Genomic DNA, 21,190 nt, shown 5'->3' with positions numbered 1-21,190 from the left:
AGCCTCGCCCTCGCCCTCGGCTCCGGCTCTGCCTGCCCTGTTGCCCTGCCCTGCCCTGACCTGCCAGCCTTTCCAAGCCGCGCTGTGAACTGCATCCTTCACGCCTCGCCTGCTCCTTGCTCCGCTTCTTCTCCATGTTGCCCTCCGCCTGTTCGCACAACCTGGGCCCATACACCCACCCGACGCCGCTCTCCGCCTTCGACGCCGCGCCCTCAAACCCGCTGCTCTCAGAAGCCGCCTCGCACGCCTGGTAGAGAACCCTCCTGCACCCTTCCTACCCCACTGCAACCCTGCCCAGCTATGACTTCCTTTTTCAGTCGCATCAAGTCTGGCGCTGTAAGTCCTCCCCGCCTGCATCCCTCCTGCGCCTGTCAACGCGCCTGTCGCCAATGCCTGGTACTGATGCCGCTCCCAGCCTCCCTTGACCCCGGCGACCGGGAGCACGCCTGTTAAGAAAGATATCAACGCGCCCGAACCCACGCCACTCGAGAAGCTGCTCGTCAACGCCGGCCCTGTGCGTGCCGATGGTAGCGACAAGTTCTTTGGCTTCGAGAATGTGAGTCGCCTTGCCCAGCGAACGAATGCGCCTCTAGTATCCGCCTGCTAACGATTCCCTCTTCTAGTTTGGAAGCACATGGTATGCATACTCCTCACTCCCCATCTGCGCCCGCTCTCCCAGCCAATACTTACTCTTCCGCCAGCTACTGCAACTCGATAGTGCAGTGCCTATACTACTCAGTCCCCTTTCGAGAACAGGTCATCAACTTCCCCGCCCGGTCGCCCCCAGAAGCCCTCGAGCGGCCCTCATCGAGCCTGCCCAGGCTCAACACCAATCTCGCCAATGGCCAAAGCACAGCCCTCTCGCCGCCGGGGCGCAATTCCATCTCGAGTCCCAATTCAAGAACGCCCGCAAAACCCGCCACCACCCCAGGGGTGCCTAACCAGCCTCCAGGCACCAAGCCCGAGGATAACAAGGACTCGCCCGAGTACAAGAAGAAGCAGGCTTTGGCGGCCGGTCCCGTGCTGCAGATGGATTACGAGAATGCAAACTCATACGGTATGAACGAATCGCTGTTTTCGTCGCTAAAAGACATATTCGAGGCCGTCATAGCACATAGGTCACGTATAGGCGTAGTCAGCCCGCACAAGCTGCTCGAAATTCTACGCAGAGACAATGAAATGTTTCGGACCCCGATGCACCAAGATGCACACGAGTTTCTGAACTTGCTGCTGAACGAGGTTGTAGAGAACGTAGAACAATTTTCAAAATCCCGTGCAGCCGAAGCCAACGCCATAGAAGAGAACGGATCACTAACCCCGTCCGGCGAGGTAGTACCAGCTCAAAGCTCTGTAGCGTCTGCAAAGCCCAATTCTGGATGGGTGCACGAGCTGTTCGAGGGCACCTTGACGTCCGAGACACGGTGTCTCACGTGCGAAAATACATCACAACGAGACGAGGCATTCCTGGATCTGTCTGTCGACCTCGAGCAACACTCATCGGTAACTAGCTGTTTACGGAAGTTTTCCGAGGAAGAGATGTTGTGCGAGCGGAACAAGTTCCACTGCGACAACTGCGGAGGTCTACAAGAGGCAGAGAAGCGCATGAAGATTAAGCGGTTACCCAAGATTCTTGCCCTGCATCTGAAGCGCTTCAAGTATACCGAAGATCTGCAGCGGTTACAGAAACTGTTTCATCGCGTCGTCTACCCCTTCTACCTTCGCCTATTCAACACCACGGATGACGCCGAAGACCCAGACAGGCTATACGAACTATACGCAGTAGTCGTGCACATCGGAGGTGGACCATATCACGGACACTATGTGTCCATCATCAAAACACAAGACCGGGGCTGGCTGCTGTTCGACGATGAGATGGTTGAGCCGGTAGACAAGGCATATGTCAGAAACTTTTTCGGCGGAGAAAACGTCTTGGCATGCGCATATGTCTTGTTCTACCAAGAAACAACAGAGGAGGCCATGATGAAGGAGCAGGAAGCCGACGCATTGGCTGCAGCAGAGCAGGCCGCCAAGATGGCCCAAGAAGAAGTCACCACACCAAAACAAAATGGCACAAACGGCACAAATGGAACACCATTCCACGCCTTTCACAATGCAACAACGCCCTCGGTCGAAGAGGCCGACAAGTTTACCAGTCTTGCACATGCCGCCACCGCACCGCCCCTCGCCCACGTCGAGGCGAGTACCGACAATCCCCCGGTTGAACATACCACATCTCATATCCCCACTCTAGCTCCGCGCAAGAGCAACCTTGGCCTTTTTGGAAAAGGAAAGGAAGACAAGGAGCGCAAGGCGCAAGAAAAGGAGCTTGAAAAGCAGGCAAAGCAGAAGCGCAAGGAGATGGAAATGCAAAGGCGGGAGAATTATCGCAAGCAAGAAGAAGAGCTCAAGACTGTCTTGGAGGCTAGCAAAGCGTCTGCTGCAGAAGAGGAGAAGAAGCGCGTTGCTAGTGGTGAGGCAGCCCCACCTCCAGGGTCACCCCCAACCCCGAATCCTGAAAAGGATAAGCATGCAAACGGCTTCGGTAGCGTCAAGGGTATGAGTGGATTGAGTCGCTTCAGACACACGTCCATGAGCCTCAGAACCAAGCCGAAATTCTGGTCTGGGCACAAGGATAAAGATGGCCATTCAGACGAGCCTCCTCTACCGGACACCCCCACAACAGATACCGACACAGCTGGCAAGAATCGCTTCAGCATAGGGCGGAAAAAGAGTACGTTTAAGTTTTAGGAAAACGACTGATTCTTTTTTTTTGTCGAAAGTTACGCGTCTTTCACGCTGCATGTACAGCACAACCTTTGGACGCAAAATTCAGATGCAGCTAGTTTCGGCATGTTCAGCCAACTTTTTGGAGCGTTGAAAGAGGTCTCTCTGTGTTTGCAATATGAGAATTCTTTTTTGCATGCTGGATATATCGAGACCATAAGCGTTGTAATCTTAGTAGCTCTTTCTTTTTTATCCCACATGGTCGGTGTTTTTTTCTTTTTGTTATTGCTGATTTTTTTTCCGAAGCATTACACGTGTTTTTTTTTGAAGGGGAAAGGGCTGCTGATAACAAGCCCCGTTTGCTACTATGTAACTCTGATTGGGGGGGGCGGTGATTTATGTTCTATTTGGACCTGAGAGACAGAGAGAGGAAAAGAAGAGGCAAAACAAGAGTTTTGGAACAAAAGGGGGCAATTGCTATATTTACCCGTTTTCGATTCAGTCTTTGTCTTGAACCCAGGTTGGGCTAGTGCATGGTTCCCATTCTTTTTCTTCGTTCATGGTGTGGAAGACCATGGATATTGTCTCTGTTGTAGTTCTCATCTCACGTCTAACGGCCCCCCATGTTGTAAGATAAGGGAAAATAAATAGTCATCTTGTCCATGTGTTTGCCTGCCTACATGTGGGAAATGTCGACAATGGATTAGTTCTGCGCCCGATTATATTAGCTCGAGGCTTTACCATGTGGAAAATCCCTTCGATCATAATCCAACTACTTTTCAAGTTTTTCATCAATATCCGATATGGTCTAGTGGCTAGGATTTGCCGCTCTCATATGCAGAGTCAGTTCACTGTTCAGTGCCGGCAAGGCCCGGGTTCGATTCCCGGTGTCGGAAATTCTCTTTTTTTGCTCTTTTTTGTGACTGGGTAACGTTATATCTCAGTAACGTCTACCAAGCCTGGCATGGTTATTGAAAATACATACCTTGTTTCGCTTTTCGGGTTGTATCTCATTGATCGTTATGCCCTTCTTTAGTATATTCTGCCGACATCTCTTGTATTTTTCTTCTCCTTTGCTCTTCAGGGATTAGTCTAAACAGAGTTAGCTATTGTTTACAACTAGACTATTTTCCATCGAAATCAAGGTTAGTACGAGCTTTCTGGCCGTGGAACATCTCGTTCCTAGTCGCTGGTGATGGTGTTGTGGTTTTAAGGTTCCTGCATCCTGACACGCACGAGCATTCAACGTTACCCCGGATTACCTCGGCAACCTGTCCCTACTCCTCACAGACACAAGTCCAATATCGCCGTTAAATACAGCCAGGTCGCGACAACAACAAAATAACATGATAAAACAATACATTGCAGAAGTGTAACTTCAAATTTGCATTCGTACTTGTTTTCATATGCCACGATGGTGCCACACAATACCCCCGTTATCATTGGTGTAGGCGATATCAAGAATCGCTCTACAGCTGTATCCGATGCCAAGGAACCCGCAATATTAATGCTCGAAGCTATACAAGTTGCCCTCTCCGACGCGAGTCCTAATTCTATCTCGGAGCTGCAGGCTGCAATCGATAGTATCGATGTAGTCAAAACATGGACGTGGCCATATCCGGATTTACCGAGTCTATTAGCAACGAAGCTGGGCGTGCAAGCGAGTCTGAAGTGGAAACGATATTCCGAGCATGGAGGCGATAAACCCGGAAAATTCTTAGATGAGGCTGCGAGGAGGATTGCAAAAGGCGAGTGTGAGGTTGCTGTTGTGACGGGAGGAGAGGCATTGGCTTCCTGTGCGTAAGACCTTTTCTTTCATCCATCTACATTAACTTCTTAGGTATATGTGGCGAAAGAACACTTTGGAGAACTCACTGACAACCCTTTTCTTGCTCTCATTAGTATCTGCATGTGCAGCAGCCAAGAAATTGCCTCCGCCGGGCTGGACGCTCCCTTCTTCGGCAGTAGATTCAGTCTTTACGCCCACTGGTCGGGATCTAGGAAACAGTATTGCCCTCCATCCAACAGCCCCTCTTATCAACTGACAGTTTGAAGATCTTGGCGCAATACATAAGATTGGTGCTCCGATACACGTTTACCCTTTGTACGAAAACGGGTTCCGTGCTCATCGTGGTCAGTCGCTCCAGGCGAATCACGAAGAGAATGCGAGGTTGTATGCGGAATTTGCACGTGTGGCAGAAAAGAACGAGATAGCATGGAACTATGGTCAGAAAACGAGCGAAGAGGAGATTGCAAGAGTTGGAGGAAAGAACAGAATGATTTGTTATCCTTGTACGTCCTCTACTCCTTCCTGGCTCGTTCTCCCGTCGCCCGCTCTTTCCTCGTGACACAGCGCTACCACAATACCAATGGTTGCTGTGTATGTGGTTCATATTTTACAAATTGCTGACTCCTACAGACCCTCTGCTCATGAATGCCTTCAACACCGTCAACCTTGCCGCTGCCGTCCTCGTTACTTCCACCTCTCATGCTACCCGTCTCGGAGTACCTCCTTCAAAATGGATTTACCCCCTCGGTGGTGCGGGAACCCGCGACGCAGATGAGTTCTGGCAACGACCCAATTTCTACTCGTCACCAAGCATCTCACGTTCCATCGACGCCAGTCTGCGCGTTTCAGGTACAGCGAAAGAAGACATCGATCTCTTCGATATATACTCTTGTTTTCCGATCGTGCCCAAGATCGCAGCCCAGCATCTCGGATTGCCGATTATAGGAGGTAAAAAGTCACTGACTGTGTTGGGCGGGTTGACGTCGTTTGGTGGAGCGGGGAACAATTATTCGATGCATGCTCTTACGGAAATCACGAGGCAGCTGAGAGATGGAAAGAGTAAAAACGCAATGGTATTGTGTAATGGAGGTGTGCTGAGCTATCAGTACGTTGTCATCCTTGGAAGGAATCCTCGGGAAGATGGCCAGTATCCAACGGAAAACCCGCTGCCGGAGACAATCACCGATGTTCCTGTACCAGAGATTGCGGTGGATGCCCAAGGAGAGGCAGTTGTAGAAACGTACACTGTCGAGTTTGGTCGAGACGGGAGCCCGCTGAGGGGTTATGTCGTGGGGAGGCTGAGAAGCAATAACAAGCGTTTCTTGGCGAACCATGGCGATGAGAGTACGCTGAGACACATGGCCAGTGGTACAGGAGAGGTTGTGGGCAAGAGTGGGTGGGTGTGGCAAGATACGGCGAAGAAAGGAAGGTCACTGTTTGCATTTGAAAAACCTGCAAAGTTGTGAAGTGGTCTAAAATTCATCTATGTACCTGGAATATTAAAAAAAATCATGGAGCATAAGGAAAGGCCGATGTTGTCCTAGCTGTCAACCGTGATGAGGAAGGCAGAAATAAAACAAAACTGGTCATCTACACTACACCTTGTTTGACTGTGTACAGACTATGTGAGTGAGTATCCTTCACGTTGTATTGCCGCACGAGTTCATGTAGTGGGAGTAAGCAAATAATTCTGTATAAGTTCTCTTGGAATTTATCTTTTTAATTGTTGATTTTTAGTCTTTATAATATCTACATACTGTTTAGTTTTTTTGGTTTAACAGCTAATTTCACAAAGAAAAAGGGCATGCCCGACCTACCAGTTGGATATCGATCTTTCCAAGGTAACGTCAGTCGAATCATTAAGGTGAACGGTGAATACCTGACCTGGCCGGTCACTGAAGGCCAAGGTCTGTGCGCGCGTGAGTGCGTTTGTACACTGTTTTTACGTCTCCCGCCTAGCACAGTTGCCCACTTTGCCTCCTCCATATCGCAAAATCAAACTCGTCGTTACCATTAAGGCAGTATGCCTGCAGACATACATTTGATCAAAGCTGAAGGCGCCTATGAGCGCGTGCCTGCCAAAGGCCAAAGTATGATTTCTCACACAATCTGAATTGAGCGATGCTGACCGCATTAGATGGACTCCAGTTTCCAGTGGAGCGATATCTCCCGCCAAAAGATTTCATCAACTTTGATGACGAACTCAAGTACCGCACAAAGCTATTGCATATGGCTCGAAATTCGAACCGTACCACTTTATGTTTGCGGTGTGGAATACCAACTGGCCAGCACCCCAAAGATATCTGTTTTTGCCAGTGGTGTGGTTGCCGCGCAGACGATATCCACCCTGATCTAGTAAGTGCCTCTACCAGGACCTGGAGCTTATGCTTCCAAGAGGCTTTAAAGCTAGTACCAACTTTATTGCAGGAGTGTCCGTGGATATACGCCAGTGTGTCCTTCTGGAAGTCCAAACTCGTAATCACTGATCCCGCGAGCGGTGAAAGATCAAGCGACTGGGTCCCCGTCAACGTCCAGATTCAGCCTACAAAAGAGGAGCAAGCATTCCTTGCACTTGAGAACCCAATATTCCTCGACTTTCCACGCGCTCGTGAGGGTCGTAATTTGGTGGTGCCGGATGGGGCGAACATGATGCATCCAGTATTGATGCCACGAAAATTGAAGATTCAAGAACTGAACCGAGGCGAGAAGCGTCAACACGAAGACGGTGACGAAGCAAGTGAACGGCCAAATCGACGGCTGTTCGTCGTTGGCAGTGACAAACATGTCGAACTGAAAGATGAACTGTTCCGTGAACTGAAAGACACACTGTTCCGCGAACTAAAAGATAAATTGTTCCATGAACTGTCCCGAATGAGGGAAAAAATCGCAAGACTGTCATATGAAGTCACAGAACTGAGAGCTCTCACTGAAATGAATCGCGAAAATCAGTTTCCTTCTAGACCTCCTATACGTCAATATGGCGGGTTTTCTCCTAGCCGCTCTGAGTACAGGGAAGATACGTCGCCCTATTCTAGCAACCCTCGACGGCAAGGGGACCGTTCCAGCCAACTAGGCAACCAGTATGACGAGCATAGAGACCGTTTCAGCGCTAATTCAGGCTTATATCGTCCCACGCAACAACAAAGTCCACCTCACCCAACCAGAGGTGACGGTAGGCCCTTTCCAGTCGACAGTTCATATCAAGACAACTCCAGCATGAATCGACGCTCTGTATATCATCGACAACAACATCGCTCAAGCCAGAGCGGTCGACCGATGTCTGATAAAATGCTACCTGTACCACATGGGCAAGAGCGGGTGCCATGGACAACCATTGGCGCAGGAACAAGACTCCTCAATGAACAACGGCTGCAATCAACATCAAAAGCGGTAGTATACGCAACTAGGGAACAACAGTCATCTCTGGCTACGTGTATAAAACGGGAGTATTCTGCAGAACCTCGCTGGCTAGAGAAACCGAGCAGAGGCTCTGAATACGGACGCATGGAAAACCGTGGAACTTTGGCGCAACAACGCAACGATCGAATCAATCGCGATCAGGCTTCCCGTAGGTCTCCGCCGAGACGAAAGGATCAATATCCTAGTAATGAAAGAAACGGCTTGAACTAGCCTATTGAAGTCGCTGAGATGGAGACGTACTTTGCACGTCGCAGAGGCTTCTGATAGATAGTGGTGATGGTGGACTTCCTCATCACGTGTAGAGTTAATCTCAAAATCAGCAAGATTTTACTTTGCTCTAATAGAATGACAAATCTTTCATAATACTATGTAGCCTGATCCTGTTTGTGATGCTTGTTGAAAACACAGGGTGTCATGTGTAAAGCCGTCGTTATTCTTGCAGTAGACCCGTGACGTAGTAACCTATCACTTTCACTGTCTGCAAATCTGTTTTTAGTTAGTGCGGCAACTGCTCTTTCCCAAAATTTCCCCCTCGTTTTCTGTCTTCTCACAAACAATAAAATAAATTTTCGGTATGTGACCAAAATCAATCTTTCTGTTCCAGTATTGACAAGTCCTAGTGTGATTATCATCATGTATAGTCACCGATCCTCTGACCGTCAGCGCCACACGCCTTCGCGCCACGAATCCCCGCCGAATAGGCCGTCTCAGTCCTATAGATCTACCTGGTCTCATGAGTCGCATGGTGAGTCTTCCTCTATGATTTTCAAGCGCTGATGACTAATCCCCTTCAGAAAATCCCCAGTACTGGGACGTGCCTTCGGGCAACTACTCTCCGTGGCGCTACGCACAGCATGGTAAGTCTTCCCCTATATTTACCAAGTAATGAGGTTTAAAGTTACGAAGGACATTTCCAATATAGGGACGCAACTCACGATCAGCGTGATTATTATCACCACCTCCGAGGCAGGTTTCCCCGCTCGCCTGTTCCACATGATAGATATGCGGAGTATTCTCAGAGAACATGTGCACCTCATCGAAGCGATTATTCTTTCACGGAAAGTAACGGCGGTGGAGACTACCCACCTCGGCGTATCTCATCAGCTAGACAGGATCCTCGAGATCCTTCTTACTATGAGGAAGATTTTTACGCCCGTGGGAGAGATCGTTACGCCCGTGAGCATGATCACTCGCCCCGCCGTATACTTCCAAGCAGATATAAATCTGGACATACTCGCACCCACGAGGATAGCTCCTTCTCCCGTGAGGTTGGGCCCCTACAGCACAGACCTGAGACGCTGCCCTCCACTCAGGCAGTAGACGACTACTTGAGTCGCCAACTCGAGAGCAGACTTCGTTCTATCTTCGAAGAGATAGTTGCGAAGAGAGCTGCTCGAATAGCAACGGAGGCTTCTGAAACTAGGTCATCCTCACCGCAAAGCCAGACGCCTGTTGCCGCCACTATATCCGAAAAAGGTCATGACGAGCAGGCTGCCACAACGCCGCATGTGGTCCCTAGGTCAAAAACACCGGCAGAGATCTACGAACATATGCAGGAATGAGTTGAAAGGGCTTCTCGCAATGGAGTATAACAGCAACGCCAAGCCCCCCCTTAATGCCATACAGATTTGGAAGTGCTTGGGACGACAGTGCCTCAGGGTATATCTTCCCCTGGAAGTATGGCGCTACGAAGTCCTGCAACTTGGGGCTTTGTAAAGACATGTTCATGGGCAAAACGTGCAGGGACTATACGTGCACACACGCACACAATTGGCTTTCATACGATCAACTTGCATACTTGCTGGGCCAGCCGGATGCGAGAACAAGGAAAGCGGCAAGGGAATTTGTTCATGATTTTTTTTCCCGTTGTGGTTCCATGCCTGGGTCAACATGGACATGCCCACTTTCGACGACCCTGTGCCTCCCAAGCCGCCAACAAGTCTAACCAAGTCATGGCGTCTTCCGCTGTTGAACTGAAGATCAAACTTGGATGAACCTCAATTGGTGGTGGCTGGGCCAGGTCACCTACTAATACTTAAGATGAATGTACGTCCCTCCGTGTAATCGTAGTTAGCCAATGAATCCATTACCCAACATCCACGTCCCAGAGATTTTGTACGTTGTACCCAACTTCAGCGTACTGAAGCTGAATACAGCCAGGGCCCAAGAAAGGCAGTGAGTCCTGTATTACTTGAGCGATTGTCTGCTCATCGGTGTACGCGATCTCACACGACCTTGACCTCCTTCGCCACCGCCGCACAAAGTTCAACCCTCACACCCGCACCAGAAAGCACATGTATCCAAAGCCTCTGCGTATCACTCAACCGATCGTTCTCGCTCTTGACCTCTGCAAACTTGACCTCGCCCTTGATTTCCTTTTGCCCCTCTTGCTCGACTCTCCAGAGAAAAAGATCCGGGACGCCACCGCCCCTCTGCCCATATTCTTGAGCCATGACTTTACATATTGTGGCCAGCGCCTCGCCGTCAAAGCATTGCGCAATCTCCACAAGATCTTTCACATCATATGTCCAGTCGAGCCCGACAACACAAGTCCGTCGTTCGTGATGGTCGTTGTAGATTCTCTGGATGATGCCTGGCGCGCTACCGTTTGAAATCTCATTCAGGCGGGAATTGATCTCTGAGATACGCGAGGGGTAGAAGGCGTCGGTGTGCAAGTCCAACGGGCAGGTCTGGTACGGTGTCTGGAAGACGTTAGGGACATAGGTAAAGAGGACGTCGTAGAAGAGGTAGGCAAAGAGAGTGCGTATGATGCCGCCTTCACTATGGAACCCTTTCCAGCCTTGGTTGCGGTAGTGCGATAGGCACATTGCTTCGACTGAGCATTCGCCATCCTCACGTGGGTCAATCCAGATGGTTTTCCCGCCGCGTCTGCCAGAGTTAGGATGTGGAGAATTGCTTCGTCTTGACGATACAGAGGTTTCACGCTCGATGCGGGTTCCCTCCATAGTAACCTCTACTGGCTTTGTCAAGCGCACGTGGGAAAAGTCATGCTGGAGTCGTTTGGCAAAATTGAGAGACAACTCGAGTTTTGTGATGCGCTTCTGGAGGTCATAGTGGTGGATGACATGTACGAGGTTATCCTGCAAGCCATCTTCACACGTCTGCAGTGCAATCTGCTTCCAGTGCCTCTTTTGCTTGTCTACGCTCCTCTTTCCTGGGTCGGTGAGCGCTGCCATGTAGTGCTCCTCGAGAAGCGCTTTGCGTTGATACCATGCACCTCTCCGCGAGTGATGGAAAAGGCGCTGGTACAACAACTCGGTTACAATTTCGTGTTCGCGCTTGTGTTCTTTCCGGCGCCTAAGTACATCGAGCGCTTTGTGGATGATGCGTGTGTATACCCAAGCTGGAGAGAGGCGACGTAGATATGAGCCCTCCCCGCTGTGATAGACGCTATCTTCTTTTTGTTGCTCTTCTTGGACAAGGGTTTGCCAGCGGGGGTAGATCTCCTCAAATGTGTCCAGAATTTCCTGGTAGCCTTTCTCTGTAGGCCTACCACTGTATTCTAAGATATTGTCTATCCTGTGTTGGGTGCGGATGGATGCCTCGTACTCCAACAACAATGATCGCGAAGCGAATATGTTCGCCGATCGAGAGACAATGTACTCTGGGAAGTTTCGACGCGCTATTTTGGCCAGGATGATGGTTGTTAGCGACTTCTCTGTCCACTCTGTCGAGCGGTAAAAGACAAGATGCACGCGCTCAAAGAGCTTTAGAGGTGCTAGAGAAAGTCGTATACACGAACCAGTCTCCTGCATGATTCTGCGCGTAAAATGCGCATCACGGTTGGCGTCATCTGAGAGTTCACCCTCAGGTTCCAGCTCCACATCTGGTGTTTCTGGCCGAGACCGGGATACGGAAGATGCTCTGGACATTTCCAAATCTGAACGCTTCAGTCCGACATAGCCTAAGCCAGTTTGCTTCTGACTTGTACGTCGGAGGGCCTTCAAAAGCTCGCTCTTATTCTTTCCCTTGACTTTAGCATCCTTTGCAAGAGCTTTAAGTTCATCAAGTTTCAGAAGCGATGACGCCTCTTCAAGTGTGCTTATCTCCTCTTCGGATCGATCCGCGAACGTAAACGACGTGCCTAGTACAATTCCAGTCGGTGCTTCCGACTCGCCTGGATGCGACTCGACTTGAGAAGAGGATGCAGGCAGTTCATACGTGTGCTGTAATGTTTCGGCTGCCGCATCGAGATCTGAGATATCGTCATGGTAACCAAGGTTCTTTAATCGATGCCAGGCAGATGTCTTTCGCAGGAACAACCGTACGTATCTGCAAGTCGACATCAGAACCAAAACGTGACGCCTTATGCTTTTCCCACTCACAAGTACTGCACCTCATAACCCAAACTCCGCCATATTCGAAAGACTTTTGTCTCTGCTTCATCGAAGAGGTGTCCTTCTTCATCTAGAACAGTGTCCAGAGCCAAGTTGAAGGCGTCGACATAAAGCGAGCTCTTGCCCCTGATCCATGCACGCTTCTCCAGACGTTCACTAGTTTCTTTTGATTTATTCTCATCTAATGCTTTGTATGCCTCATATTCCTTAATAGCATCGTCGTCTATTTTCACATCTGGCAATGCGCTTTCCAGATCTGTTTTGGGTTCCTTCTCTTCTTCTTTGATTTCCACGTAGGTGCCCTCATCCTCGGAACCAGGTACCTCACGTTTCACTCTTTTGCGTGGCGTAGGCGGTGCCTTTTTCGGACTGCTGCCTTCCTTTTGACGCTTTGTCGGTTGGTCTCGTTCGCCGTCAAAGTTTGTAGATTTCGGATGTTTGATAAACCGAGTAATCATCTGATTGTGAACGGAAGGACTTCGGGGGTTAAGGGCCATATCTGGAGTGGCAGCAAGCTGCTGAATGGCTCCATCGGTCCAAAGCGGCGTCGCCACGGGAGCGGACGCGATTTCCCTAGGATCGCGGTGTCACGAGGGAGCTAGTCCTTTCTTGTCATCAGAAGAGCGCCTCAGTGACGTCATTGGGAAGGGAAAGATGTGCCTCGTGAAGATGAGCCAGCAGCGGAGAAGATGGAGGAGAGAATGCTTCGAAAGTATTCTTAGAATGTTTTCCTGGTATCTCTGACAAAAACCGCCCAAAAGACGTTATATACTTGAACATCCCAACCCCATATCCTAATGGGCATGTATCGACTTCTTTGGCTTTCATATGCCACCTCTGATAGCATTTCTCCTCAAAGTCTAATGCGGTCCTCTCCATGCTCGGGTCGACCCCTGAAGTCTTCCACAGCTCATGTATTTAGAAATGTGGGTATCCTCTGGTCCGTGTATACAGACCGATATGCTTGATACCTCCGCAAACCTAATAGACAGAACTTATTCAAAAGAATGTGCCATGTCTTGAAAACACCGTCCATATTCATCTTCCTTGTTATCGCCCGAGAATCTAATGAGAATCTTGATGTCGCCCCCGATAGCCTCAATTCTCTACGGCTCGTGTATCTTTATGTTGAAATGGATGCGAATCCAGATGCAAGTCGTTTCCTGTCGCAATGTTGCAGGTGTGTTTACAAGATCGGTAGTGTAGTACTGTTACTACTGGGACTTGTTGATGCTGTTAGGAACCATTGGACTTTTTTTAGCTACAACGGCGGAAGCAAAGCACAGTATCTGACTCGTTGTCTGCAGTGCGATAGACACACAGACGTCAGTAACAACAAAACTCTTTGCCGTACGAAAAAATCATCGTCTCCTATTGGTGACTTTCATACGACTCGCTCAATCAGTGTGCGTACAGCTGTTGAGGTGTAGACCCTTCGATGCGCCGAGACCGTTAGCGTCCATCATGAGCGTTGTGAGATAGGTATGCACTCTCTGAGCATATATCAACATTGTGAGACGTACATGAAAACCCATGGCCACTTCCAAAATTGAATGTTTCATTCGGTGTCCCAGTTGCGGGTCCTTCTCCTGCATCAGATGCATCCGTCTGTTGCTCGGTTGGGTGGTTGTGGACCAGACTGAGTGTAGCCCAGTCGATACTTTCCCATGCATCCAGATCCGGCTCGGCGACGTGGTGTTGCAAAGGTCCGATGGGGCTGTTGGCGTCTTCAGCTTTGAAGGGCGCCTCGAAATACGGCGCAAGCCTACGTACAAGACAAAATTATATATAAGCAAACGAATGCATTGGCAGGATGTTATGGTCATCTAACCTGAGATTAACAACCCTTTCCCATAGGTGGCACACAGCTTTATCCAGCTTATAGCTGACCCAGCCGCATAGATGTAGTCGTTCAAGCAGCATCTCTGCCGATAATATACCGAATTCCGCGCATGCGAGCGATGTCTGATGGATGAACCAGACGGCTTCCGGCGAGGGCTCAGCCGATATCGCACCAATGGATAGAATCCACAGTAAGAGGTCGGGGCAATTTTGCCACTCAGTTCGGACGGTGCAGTTGAGTGCCTTCTCGAGGCGCTTGCTCGCAGCAAAATGGAGAAGATGAACATGTGACTGCACCTTCATTGCCTCTGTAGTACGCACGGTGAAAATCAGCAGCGCAACGCACAATGCATCTTCGAGAGGCGTGACGAGATGTTCGTTTTCCCGCAGCCATGCTAGCAATGAACACTCCAAAACACAGGCAAAGTTTTGAATATCGAGAGGATCCAGCGGGCTTTCGGGGTCACCAAACCAAACGTTGAGATCAGCTATTAGCACAAGTACTGACTCTACCAAGGCATTGAGAGACGTCTTGACACCTGCATAGCGACAATAGTTGTTGAGATGTTTTGATATGTTCGGGCGGTATTCGGGGGGATGACGCGGGAAGATTGCTGTGTTTATGAAATCTAATGTTGAGAGGTTTGGTGCTTGGAAAGAAGCGACGGCGTGAGCGGTCGAATGCCTGGTGCTTTGTAAGCACATGCCAACTCAGTTCAGCTGGCGATGCAAAAAAAAAAAGTGTTCACCCACCAAAGCATAAAGGCCTGGAGGATGCGGTTCGTCTTGATGGCACCGAGTCCTCCACGCAATTGTACCATTCTTTGCAATCCCCTTTGGTGTATCTGGAGCTGTGCCATATGGTCCTCTTCAAGCCTAAAGGTTGGCAGTAACAAGCTTTCTTCGACGGTGAGTAGATTAAAGACGGCGCCAATGTTGGCATCAGAAATTCCTTCTGGAGTCAGTATAGCCGCATTCACCGCAGCGATTGCCTGTGCGCGATGGTATAGGATGGCGTCAATGGTGCCTTTGCCAAAAACATATGCATGCAGGGCTATGGTGGAGAGCAGACTGTGCATAAAGCCTGGGTTACTTATCGCGGTGCCAAACCAATCCGACTTCATGAGGGTGGAGCGATGGCGGACGTCGACTGCAATGATCCCTGGCGCCATCTCGGTTGAGACTGTTTCGTGGTCAGCAACGCAATGCAGCAGGGCTTTGGTCAAGCCACAAATGGCAATGGTGTCAAATGCAATGGTCCCTCTTTTGTGCTGACGTGACCAACTTGAGTATGGGACACAAACTAAACAGGGTTGCTGTACCACCATGCCGGTATCCCCAGACCCATGTACGCAAAAAAGACGCAGGGACTACGACTTACAATGCCTCAAAAGGTCAGATACATCTCGAGTGACTTCAATGGATGAAGTGCGAAAGGGGTCAAATGATTCGGTACTTGGGTCTTGAGCAGGCGCAGGATTCTGGAGTAGACATCTTGGACACAGCCGCTCATTAGGGCGACCGAGAAAGACGTGACAGTCGGGGCAGACGAGTTTTCTGGCCAGTGCATACTCACGGCGGTCCTGGAGGGGGAAGTAATCAGATCTGTTTGGGAGGAGCGGAGGACTTGGCGTTGCTGTGTTTGGCGTGTGTGTCGAGGGAGAGGTAGCGCTGTTGGGGCTTGTGCTTTCCGGGCTGCCCGTCTTTCTTTGCTTTGCAGCGTGCTTGCTGGTCGACCATGGGTTCTTCCTGCGCGCATTCTGCATAACAAAGGAACGAGCATTGCGGCGGCCCTGGCGAGATGTCTTTGCTTGAGCGGCGTCGACGAACAGAAAGTCCTGTTTTTGAGACATTATGGGCTCGGCCCGCCAGCGCCGTCGTGGCCCTAGGGTGCCAAAATGTCCCGTCGCGGGACCCAGCGAGGCGCCGTCTTGGGGATGGCAGAGAAGACGAAGGGGGTGGGGCTCAGTAAGGCGTAGCCGGTCGAAGAGAAGGAGGAGTGACTGGGCCAGACTTTCCTAATCGATGCTCGGCTGCCACCATTTTGATTCTGGCATGTGTGGAAACGAGGCTGAGTTGGGGTTGTGTCGTTCTTGGTGATGCTTGACACAGCGGAGGGGCGTGGGCAAGTGCGAACTATCAAGGACCTGATTGGTATTAGGCTGCAGAAGCGATGCCGGGTAAGGCCTCTGTCGGGCGCCGCCGATCTAGACCGCTTGCGAGCCTGTGTATCGAGGCGAGGTTTGGCCTGGTGTTTTCTGTAGGCGGATGCAGAGCCGTTGCAGACGCTGAGCGAAGCAGGGTCCCGGCTTATATGTAGGCCAGACATCAAAAATAGCATCAGCATCCCCCATGGCCCGTGGCTAACGCTGCATTTGCATGGTCTGTAGTATGTATAGAACGGGGCCTGTCTTCTCCAAGTGCATGGCACGACTACTTACTTGCGGGCTACCTGCCGTCTCCCATGTGGCGTTGCATGCACACTGGCTACTCGACATATGGCCGAGTGGTGTCTTGGGGGGTGGTGAATGTCATGATTCGCCTGCCACCCCCATGCCCATGCAGAGAAGACAGAGAGAAGCGGCTGCACCATCAGCACCTCGGACGCTTGTACCCGGCTCTGCTTGGACGCATCGAGTATGGATGTATTGATGTATGGATGTATGTATCTTTTGCATGCCCGCCAGCCTGTGTGCAGATGGATGGATACGTAGTCACTCTTGGCTTCCGACCGCGTTCCGAGCCCGCGGCCAAGGGTCATGTCGCAGACGCCCTGTCGCCCTCGCTCGTAGCAGACTGGAGCAAAGTAGATACTGTATACTACATCCTGTCAAGATGAACGGCTTCATGGCGCACCAACAGGTCCAAAAGCCAAGGGCCACACCGGTACCGACGCCAGCAATCTCTTGGTAAGCGCAACGGGTCCGCGCGTCCCTTTGCCGGCGCTGATGCTCTTATGTTCGCACGCGTCATGCTGGCACCAAATCTTCCCAAAGGCAGATCGCAACTGCTTTTGCAAGCCACAGTGGCGCCCCTCCCTTCACCATGCCATCCTCCCCAGCCCTCATCGACATACCCGCCCACATCCTACATGCCGAATTGCTCCGCAGGCAAGAAGAGACAGATGAGCGGCCAAAGTGCGAGACAAAAGGCGGCAAGGGGCAGTACAACACGACGCTGCATGTCTTTGCCCTGCTGCTCATCCTCACCCTGAGCACAGCGGGTACGTCCGCCGCACTCCCCACCTTGCAACCCCCCATTGCTAACCTGCACAGCTTGTTCCTTCCCAATCATCGTCAAGCGCTTTCCCTCGATCCCCGTGCCCCACCAGTTCCTCTTCATCTCACGACACTTTGGCACCGGCGTACTTATAGCCACCGCTTTCGTTCATCTCCTCCCCACTGCCTTCGAGTCTCTCACACACCCATGTCTTCCTCACTTCTGGAACAAGCGCTATCCCGCCATGCCGGGCCTCGTGGCTATGACGGCTGTCTTCGTGGTTGTGAGCATTGAAATGTTCTTTGCGGCACGTGGAGCGGGACATGTGCATTCGACGGGCTACGAGAACCTCGGTCTCGACTCCTCTCAGAATGGCGCCCGTCCAGCCCACAAGAGGAGCCATAGCTACGGCATGTACAGCAACGGCATGCCAGGGGCGAGTGGCCTTGCACCAGGCATTGTACTCCATGACGTCGAGTCCTCGATTAACTTGATGGCCGGACGATCACCCTCCGTTTCAGCTGCATCGCCCATGACCCCTACCATGCCCATTGATGCACGGAATCGAAAGTCCATGGACAATGGCGATGACGATGACGATGATTCCGATCTGGAAATTACTAGAGAGGAACTAGCCCATCAGGATGCTGAAGATTCAGAAGATGAATCCCGCCTGCTGCCAGGTCCTCATACCCATCAGCAGCACAGCCATGGCCGCGGCGAGCCGTCCGAAACTCCAGAAAAGTCAGATGCCCAAAATAAGAAGCTCCTACTTCAATGCCTGCTGCTTGAAGCTGGCATCCTTTTTCACTCCGTCTTCATAGGCATGGCCCTTTCAGTGGCAACCGGCACTGCTTTCGTTGTACTTCTCACCGCCATATCCTTTCACCAGACTTTTGAAGGATTTGCACTCGGTGCGAGAATCAGTGCTATCCGCTTCCCAGCTGGATCACCGAAGCCCTGGCTTATGGCAATGGCCTATGGCACAACGACCCCTATCGGCCAAGCCATAGGACTGGCGATCCACACCCTGTATGACCCTGCAAGTCAAGCTGGCTTACTAACTGTAGGCTTCATGAACGCCATATCAAGTGGCCTGCTTCTATTCGCCGGCCTGGTCGAGCTTCTTGCCGAAGACTTTCTCAGTGACGAGAGTTACGTCACCCTGCGTGGCAAGCGGCGACTACAGGCGTGCGCCAGCGTTTTGGGAGGCGCGTATCTAATGGCACTTGTCGGTGCATGGGCATAATTTGTGTTTGTATCGTCATACTTTTTAGCGTCTCATGCATCTTTCTGGCGTTGTGGCTGATGACATTCAGCCTCCTCGGCTTCATAATCACATTCGCCTCTGCAGTCTAATCGCGCAGGCCCGAATACCTGGGTTGGTTACAAAGTGTCGCGTATTGCCGAGACTAAGGTTACATTGTGAGGCAAATAGCAGACATGCATCCAAACCCGATATCAGGCGCATCAGATCATGCTACTGCGGAAATTTTTTCCTGTCGTACGAGTTCGATTGGATGGTCACTACAATTTCCTCGTCATCTACCTTTCCACCTCCTCTTGCTCCTCTGTGCTTCCCACTTTGTGCAACACCTCGCCACTCTTCTCGCCTTCGTTTCCACCCCCAATGCCCATTTCCTCCTCCAATGCTCTACAACGCCCAACCAAGTCACTGACATGCACATCACCACTGTCTTCGCTCAATCCGAGCAACGCAACATCAAGGTTGTACAAGTATTCTCTGTTCTCTCCACTTGGGCCCTTGCCTAGGAAATCATCAATCAGCAAAACAATCATCACAAAGGGAAAAGATGGACTCACTTTGTAGGATTTTCCTCGCCAACGCATCCGGGTCCTGTGCACCTAGAAATTGGGGATTTTCTGGAAGCCCAATGTACACCAGACATTTGATGCATTCTGGCTCGGGCACAAGTGACTCCGTGCTCGTGACCTTGATGGCTGTCGAAGGCAATGATGAATCCTCGGCAGGCACTTCTTCGGGCGCAGCAGTCGCGCTGCTAACGGCAGGATGGAAAGGCGTGAATTGGATTGAGTAACCGTTTATTTCTCGGAGATCCAGGTATTTGCGTACCGACTCGACGTGGCGGGCGGGAATATGGTATGCCGCGCCCCAGACACGAGAGGGGGCGTCATGCTTGTGGCATGGTCTTAGTATTCATGTGTTGTTGTTTGGGAGAGGACGATGTGTGCATTTACAAATGTACACTGGATTTTCGACATGGAAAAAAGGAAAATAAACGACTTACTTGATCGCCCAACGTCTCCCAATGCGCCCTATCAATCAAAGTGACGACGCGACCAGGTGCTTCGGGCGTACCGCGGTGATCTTCACTGTAGTTTTTTCAGCCATCATCATCCACGTGTTCTGTCGTCTCCAGCATGCTAGACTGAGTCGTGGATATGGAATTGTTTACCTCGCCTACACAATTACTAGGTTAGTCCTCGTTTTTCTGGTCTCTTTTCCGTGCAGATCAACATGTGCATGGCTAGCTCCCGAGTCGGATCTGATAGCCATATACCTAGAAGGGAAAAAAATCAACGTACTTGCCAAAACCGCCTCACATAGCCTTCAATATATCCCGGAAGTCTTTGATCTACATTAATCAGAACCAAAGCATTTCATTCATCGAATGACTGAGGAAAGGAAAAAAAACAAAAAAACAAAAAGCAGGAACCGCAAGATGTGCGGGGGAGTAAGAAGCAGGGCTGGGTAGCTTATCCGTAAACGTATCAAGCGACTTTTTTTTCTTCTCCTCATTTTTTTGTTGGAAAAAAAAAGATCTAGTAAGGGGGGGGACGGGCCGTACCGTAGTGTGGCGGTGGTTTCCAGATCAAGCTTCTATTTCAACCGAAAAAACAAAGCACCAAGCGAGTTAGCCCATGTGACACACACATAAAAAAACACAAGCTGCACATGTAAACATGTAACATGCATGCAAACACATATGCACCCAAGACATACACATACAGAAGTGTGTATGTATGTGAGAGATGGAAGCGAATGCAAAGGAACGGGAGGGGGAAGGGGGGGGGGTAATCTTTTCTGTTTGTTCTTCGCCACAGTGATTAACGTACCCATATCCAAAGATCCAGAAATCATTATTAGCTCCAAATGATTCAATCTCCTTTTCATGCTCTGTCGTCATCTTTTTCCCTCTTTTTTTTTCTCTCTCTACCAAGCGCGATCCGAAATGACGTTTTGAAGTAAACAAAAATCAAACCACACAGAGACACACGCAGACGGAGAGAAAGAGCCGAAAATATATAAACAAAGTCAGGTGTAAAAAAAAAAGAAAAAGGGTCGGGAGTTTAAGGAAGGAAGAAAAAGAGGTAAGCCGTTGGAGAATGGTGAAGGGGGGGCGAGGAGTAGTAGGAACGGGCACGAGGCAAAGACGCAGATGCAAAAAAAGCTTAAGCTTAAATTACCTAAGTCTCACGTTTGGAGGCAAAAAAAAGGGAAGCGCAAGGGCAGCTTCGCCGCGAGATGCGTGCATACGTATGCTTCTTACTGGCGGAATTCCTGCCGTGAGAGGTGGGTAGTGGGGCATATGCATGCGCGCATGTTTGTGGGATAGGGATGGTGGGGGGCTAGACTGCATGGAGGTATATATTACAGGGGGGGCCCAAATGCATGAGGGATGAAAAGGAAAAGAAAAAAGGAAAAGGGCAAAAAGTGGATAACGTAAAGCACCACCGAGCCGGACACACCACCGAGCCGGACACTTTTTCTTGGCATCGCGAACTTCATATATAAAAACTTGAATTACTTTACACTAGCTATAGATGCGTCGTACGACTCACTTGTATCTGATAA

The 21,190-nt window shown here is 50.4% G+C and overlaps 8 protein-coding genes across 8 annotated transcripts; 5 read left to right on the top strand and 3 right to left on the bottom strand.

The window, feature by feature from the left end:
* Positions 1-300: 300 nt before the first annotated feature.
* Positions 301-2,748, top strand: COCCADRAFT_37667 (uncharacterized protein; the record flags this gene model as incomplete). Its single annotated transcript, XM_007715135.1, has 3 exons — positions 301-336; positions 416-556; positions 724-2,748. 3 exons carry the CDS (start codon positions 301-303, stop codon positions 2,746-2,748), a joined length of 2,202 nt encoding a protein of 733 aa, XP_007713325.1.
* A 1,390-nt stretch (positions 2,749-4,138) lies between these two features.
* Positions 4,139-5,979, top strand: COCCADRAFT_98856 (uncharacterized protein; the record flags this gene model as incomplete). Its single annotated transcript, XM_007715134.1, has 4 exons — positions 4,139-4,520; positions 4,627-4,731; positions 4,780-5,016; positions 5,144-5,979. The coding sequence occupies 4 exons, from the start codon at positions 4,139-4,141 to the stop codon at positions 5,977-5,979; spliced, it is 1,560 nt and encodes a 519-aa protein (XP_007713324.1).
* Positions 5,980-6,536: 557 nt separating this feature from the next.
* COCCADRAFT_5896 (uncharacterized protein) lies at positions 6,537-9,495 on the top strand (the record flags this gene model as incomplete). The annotated part of the gene is made up of 6 exons (XM_007715119.1): positions 6,537-6,603; positions 6,651-7,593; positions 8,554-8,678; positions 8,728-8,790; positions 8,856-8,995; positions 9,046-9,495. The coding sequence occupies 6 exons, from the start codon at positions 6,537-6,539 to the stop codon at positions 9,493-9,495; spliced, it is 1,788 nt and encodes a 595-aa protein (XP_007713309.1).
* Positions 9,496-10,158: 663 nt separating this feature from the next.
* COCCADRAFT_98842 (uncharacterized protein) lies at positions 10,159-12,788 on the bottom strand (the record flags this gene model as incomplete). Its single annotated transcript, XM_007715133.1, has 2 exons — positions 10,159-12,226; positions 12,280-12,788. 2 exons carry the CDS (start codon positions 12,786-12,788, stop codon positions 10,159-10,161), a joined length of 2,577 nt encoding a protein of 858 aa, XP_007713323.1.
* Positions 12,789-13,675: 887 nt separating this feature from the next.
* On the bottom strand, positions 13,676-15,986 carry COCCADRAFT_27090 (uncharacterized protein; the record flags this gene model as incomplete). Its single annotated transcript, XM_007715125.1, has 5 exons — positions 13,676-13,707; positions 13,815-14,056; positions 14,123-14,818; positions 14,887-15,316; positions 15,515-15,986. 5 exons carry the CDS (start codon positions 15,984-15,986, stop codon positions 13,676-13,678), a joined length of 1,872 nt encoding a protein of 623 aa, XP_007713315.1.
* Positions 15,987-16,477: 491 nt separating this feature from the next.
* Positions 16,478-16,972, top strand: COCCADRAFT_98855 (uncharacterized protein; the record flags this gene model as incomplete). Its single annotated transcript, XM_007715132.1, has 1 exon — positions 16,478-16,972. A coding segment is annotated over one exon (495 nt), but the record flags the coding sequence as incomplete, so codon positions are not given.
* Positions 16,973-17,178: 206 nt separating this feature from the next.
* COCCADRAFT_5893 (uncharacterized protein) lies at positions 17,179-18,601 on the top strand (the record flags this gene model as incomplete). Its single annotated transcript, XM_007715118.1, has 2 exons — positions 17,179-17,356; positions 17,409-18,601. The coding sequence occupies 2 exons, from the start codon at positions 17,179-17,181 to the stop codon at positions 18,599-18,601; spliced, it is 1,371 nt and encodes a 456-aa protein (XP_007713308.1).
* Positions 18,602-18,897: 296 nt separating this feature from the next.
* Positions 18,898-20,522, bottom strand: COCCADRAFT_98870 (uncharacterized protein; the record flags this gene model as incomplete). The annotated part of the gene is made up of 6 exons (XM_007715131.1): positions 18,898-19,121; positions 19,177-19,510; positions 19,623-19,702; positions 19,917-19,970; positions 20,184-20,215; positions 20,452-20,522. 6 exons carry the CDS (start codon positions 20,520-20,522, stop codon positions 18,898-18,900), a joined length of 795 nt encoding a protein of 264 aa, XP_007713321.1.
* Between the last annotated feature and the right edge of the window lie 668 nt (positions 20,523-21,190).

Source organism: Bipolaris zeicola, assembly GCF_000523435.1.
Source record: "Bipolaris zeicola 26-R-13 unplaced genomic scaffold scaffold_98, whole genome shotgun sequence".
Lineage (NCBI taxonomy): Eukaryota > Fungi > Ascomycota > Dothideomycetes > Pleosporales > Pleosporaceae > Bipolaris > Bipolaris zeicola.
Note: the sequence above shows the minus strand (reverse complement) of the source record. Positions and strands in the feature narration are given on the sequence as shown.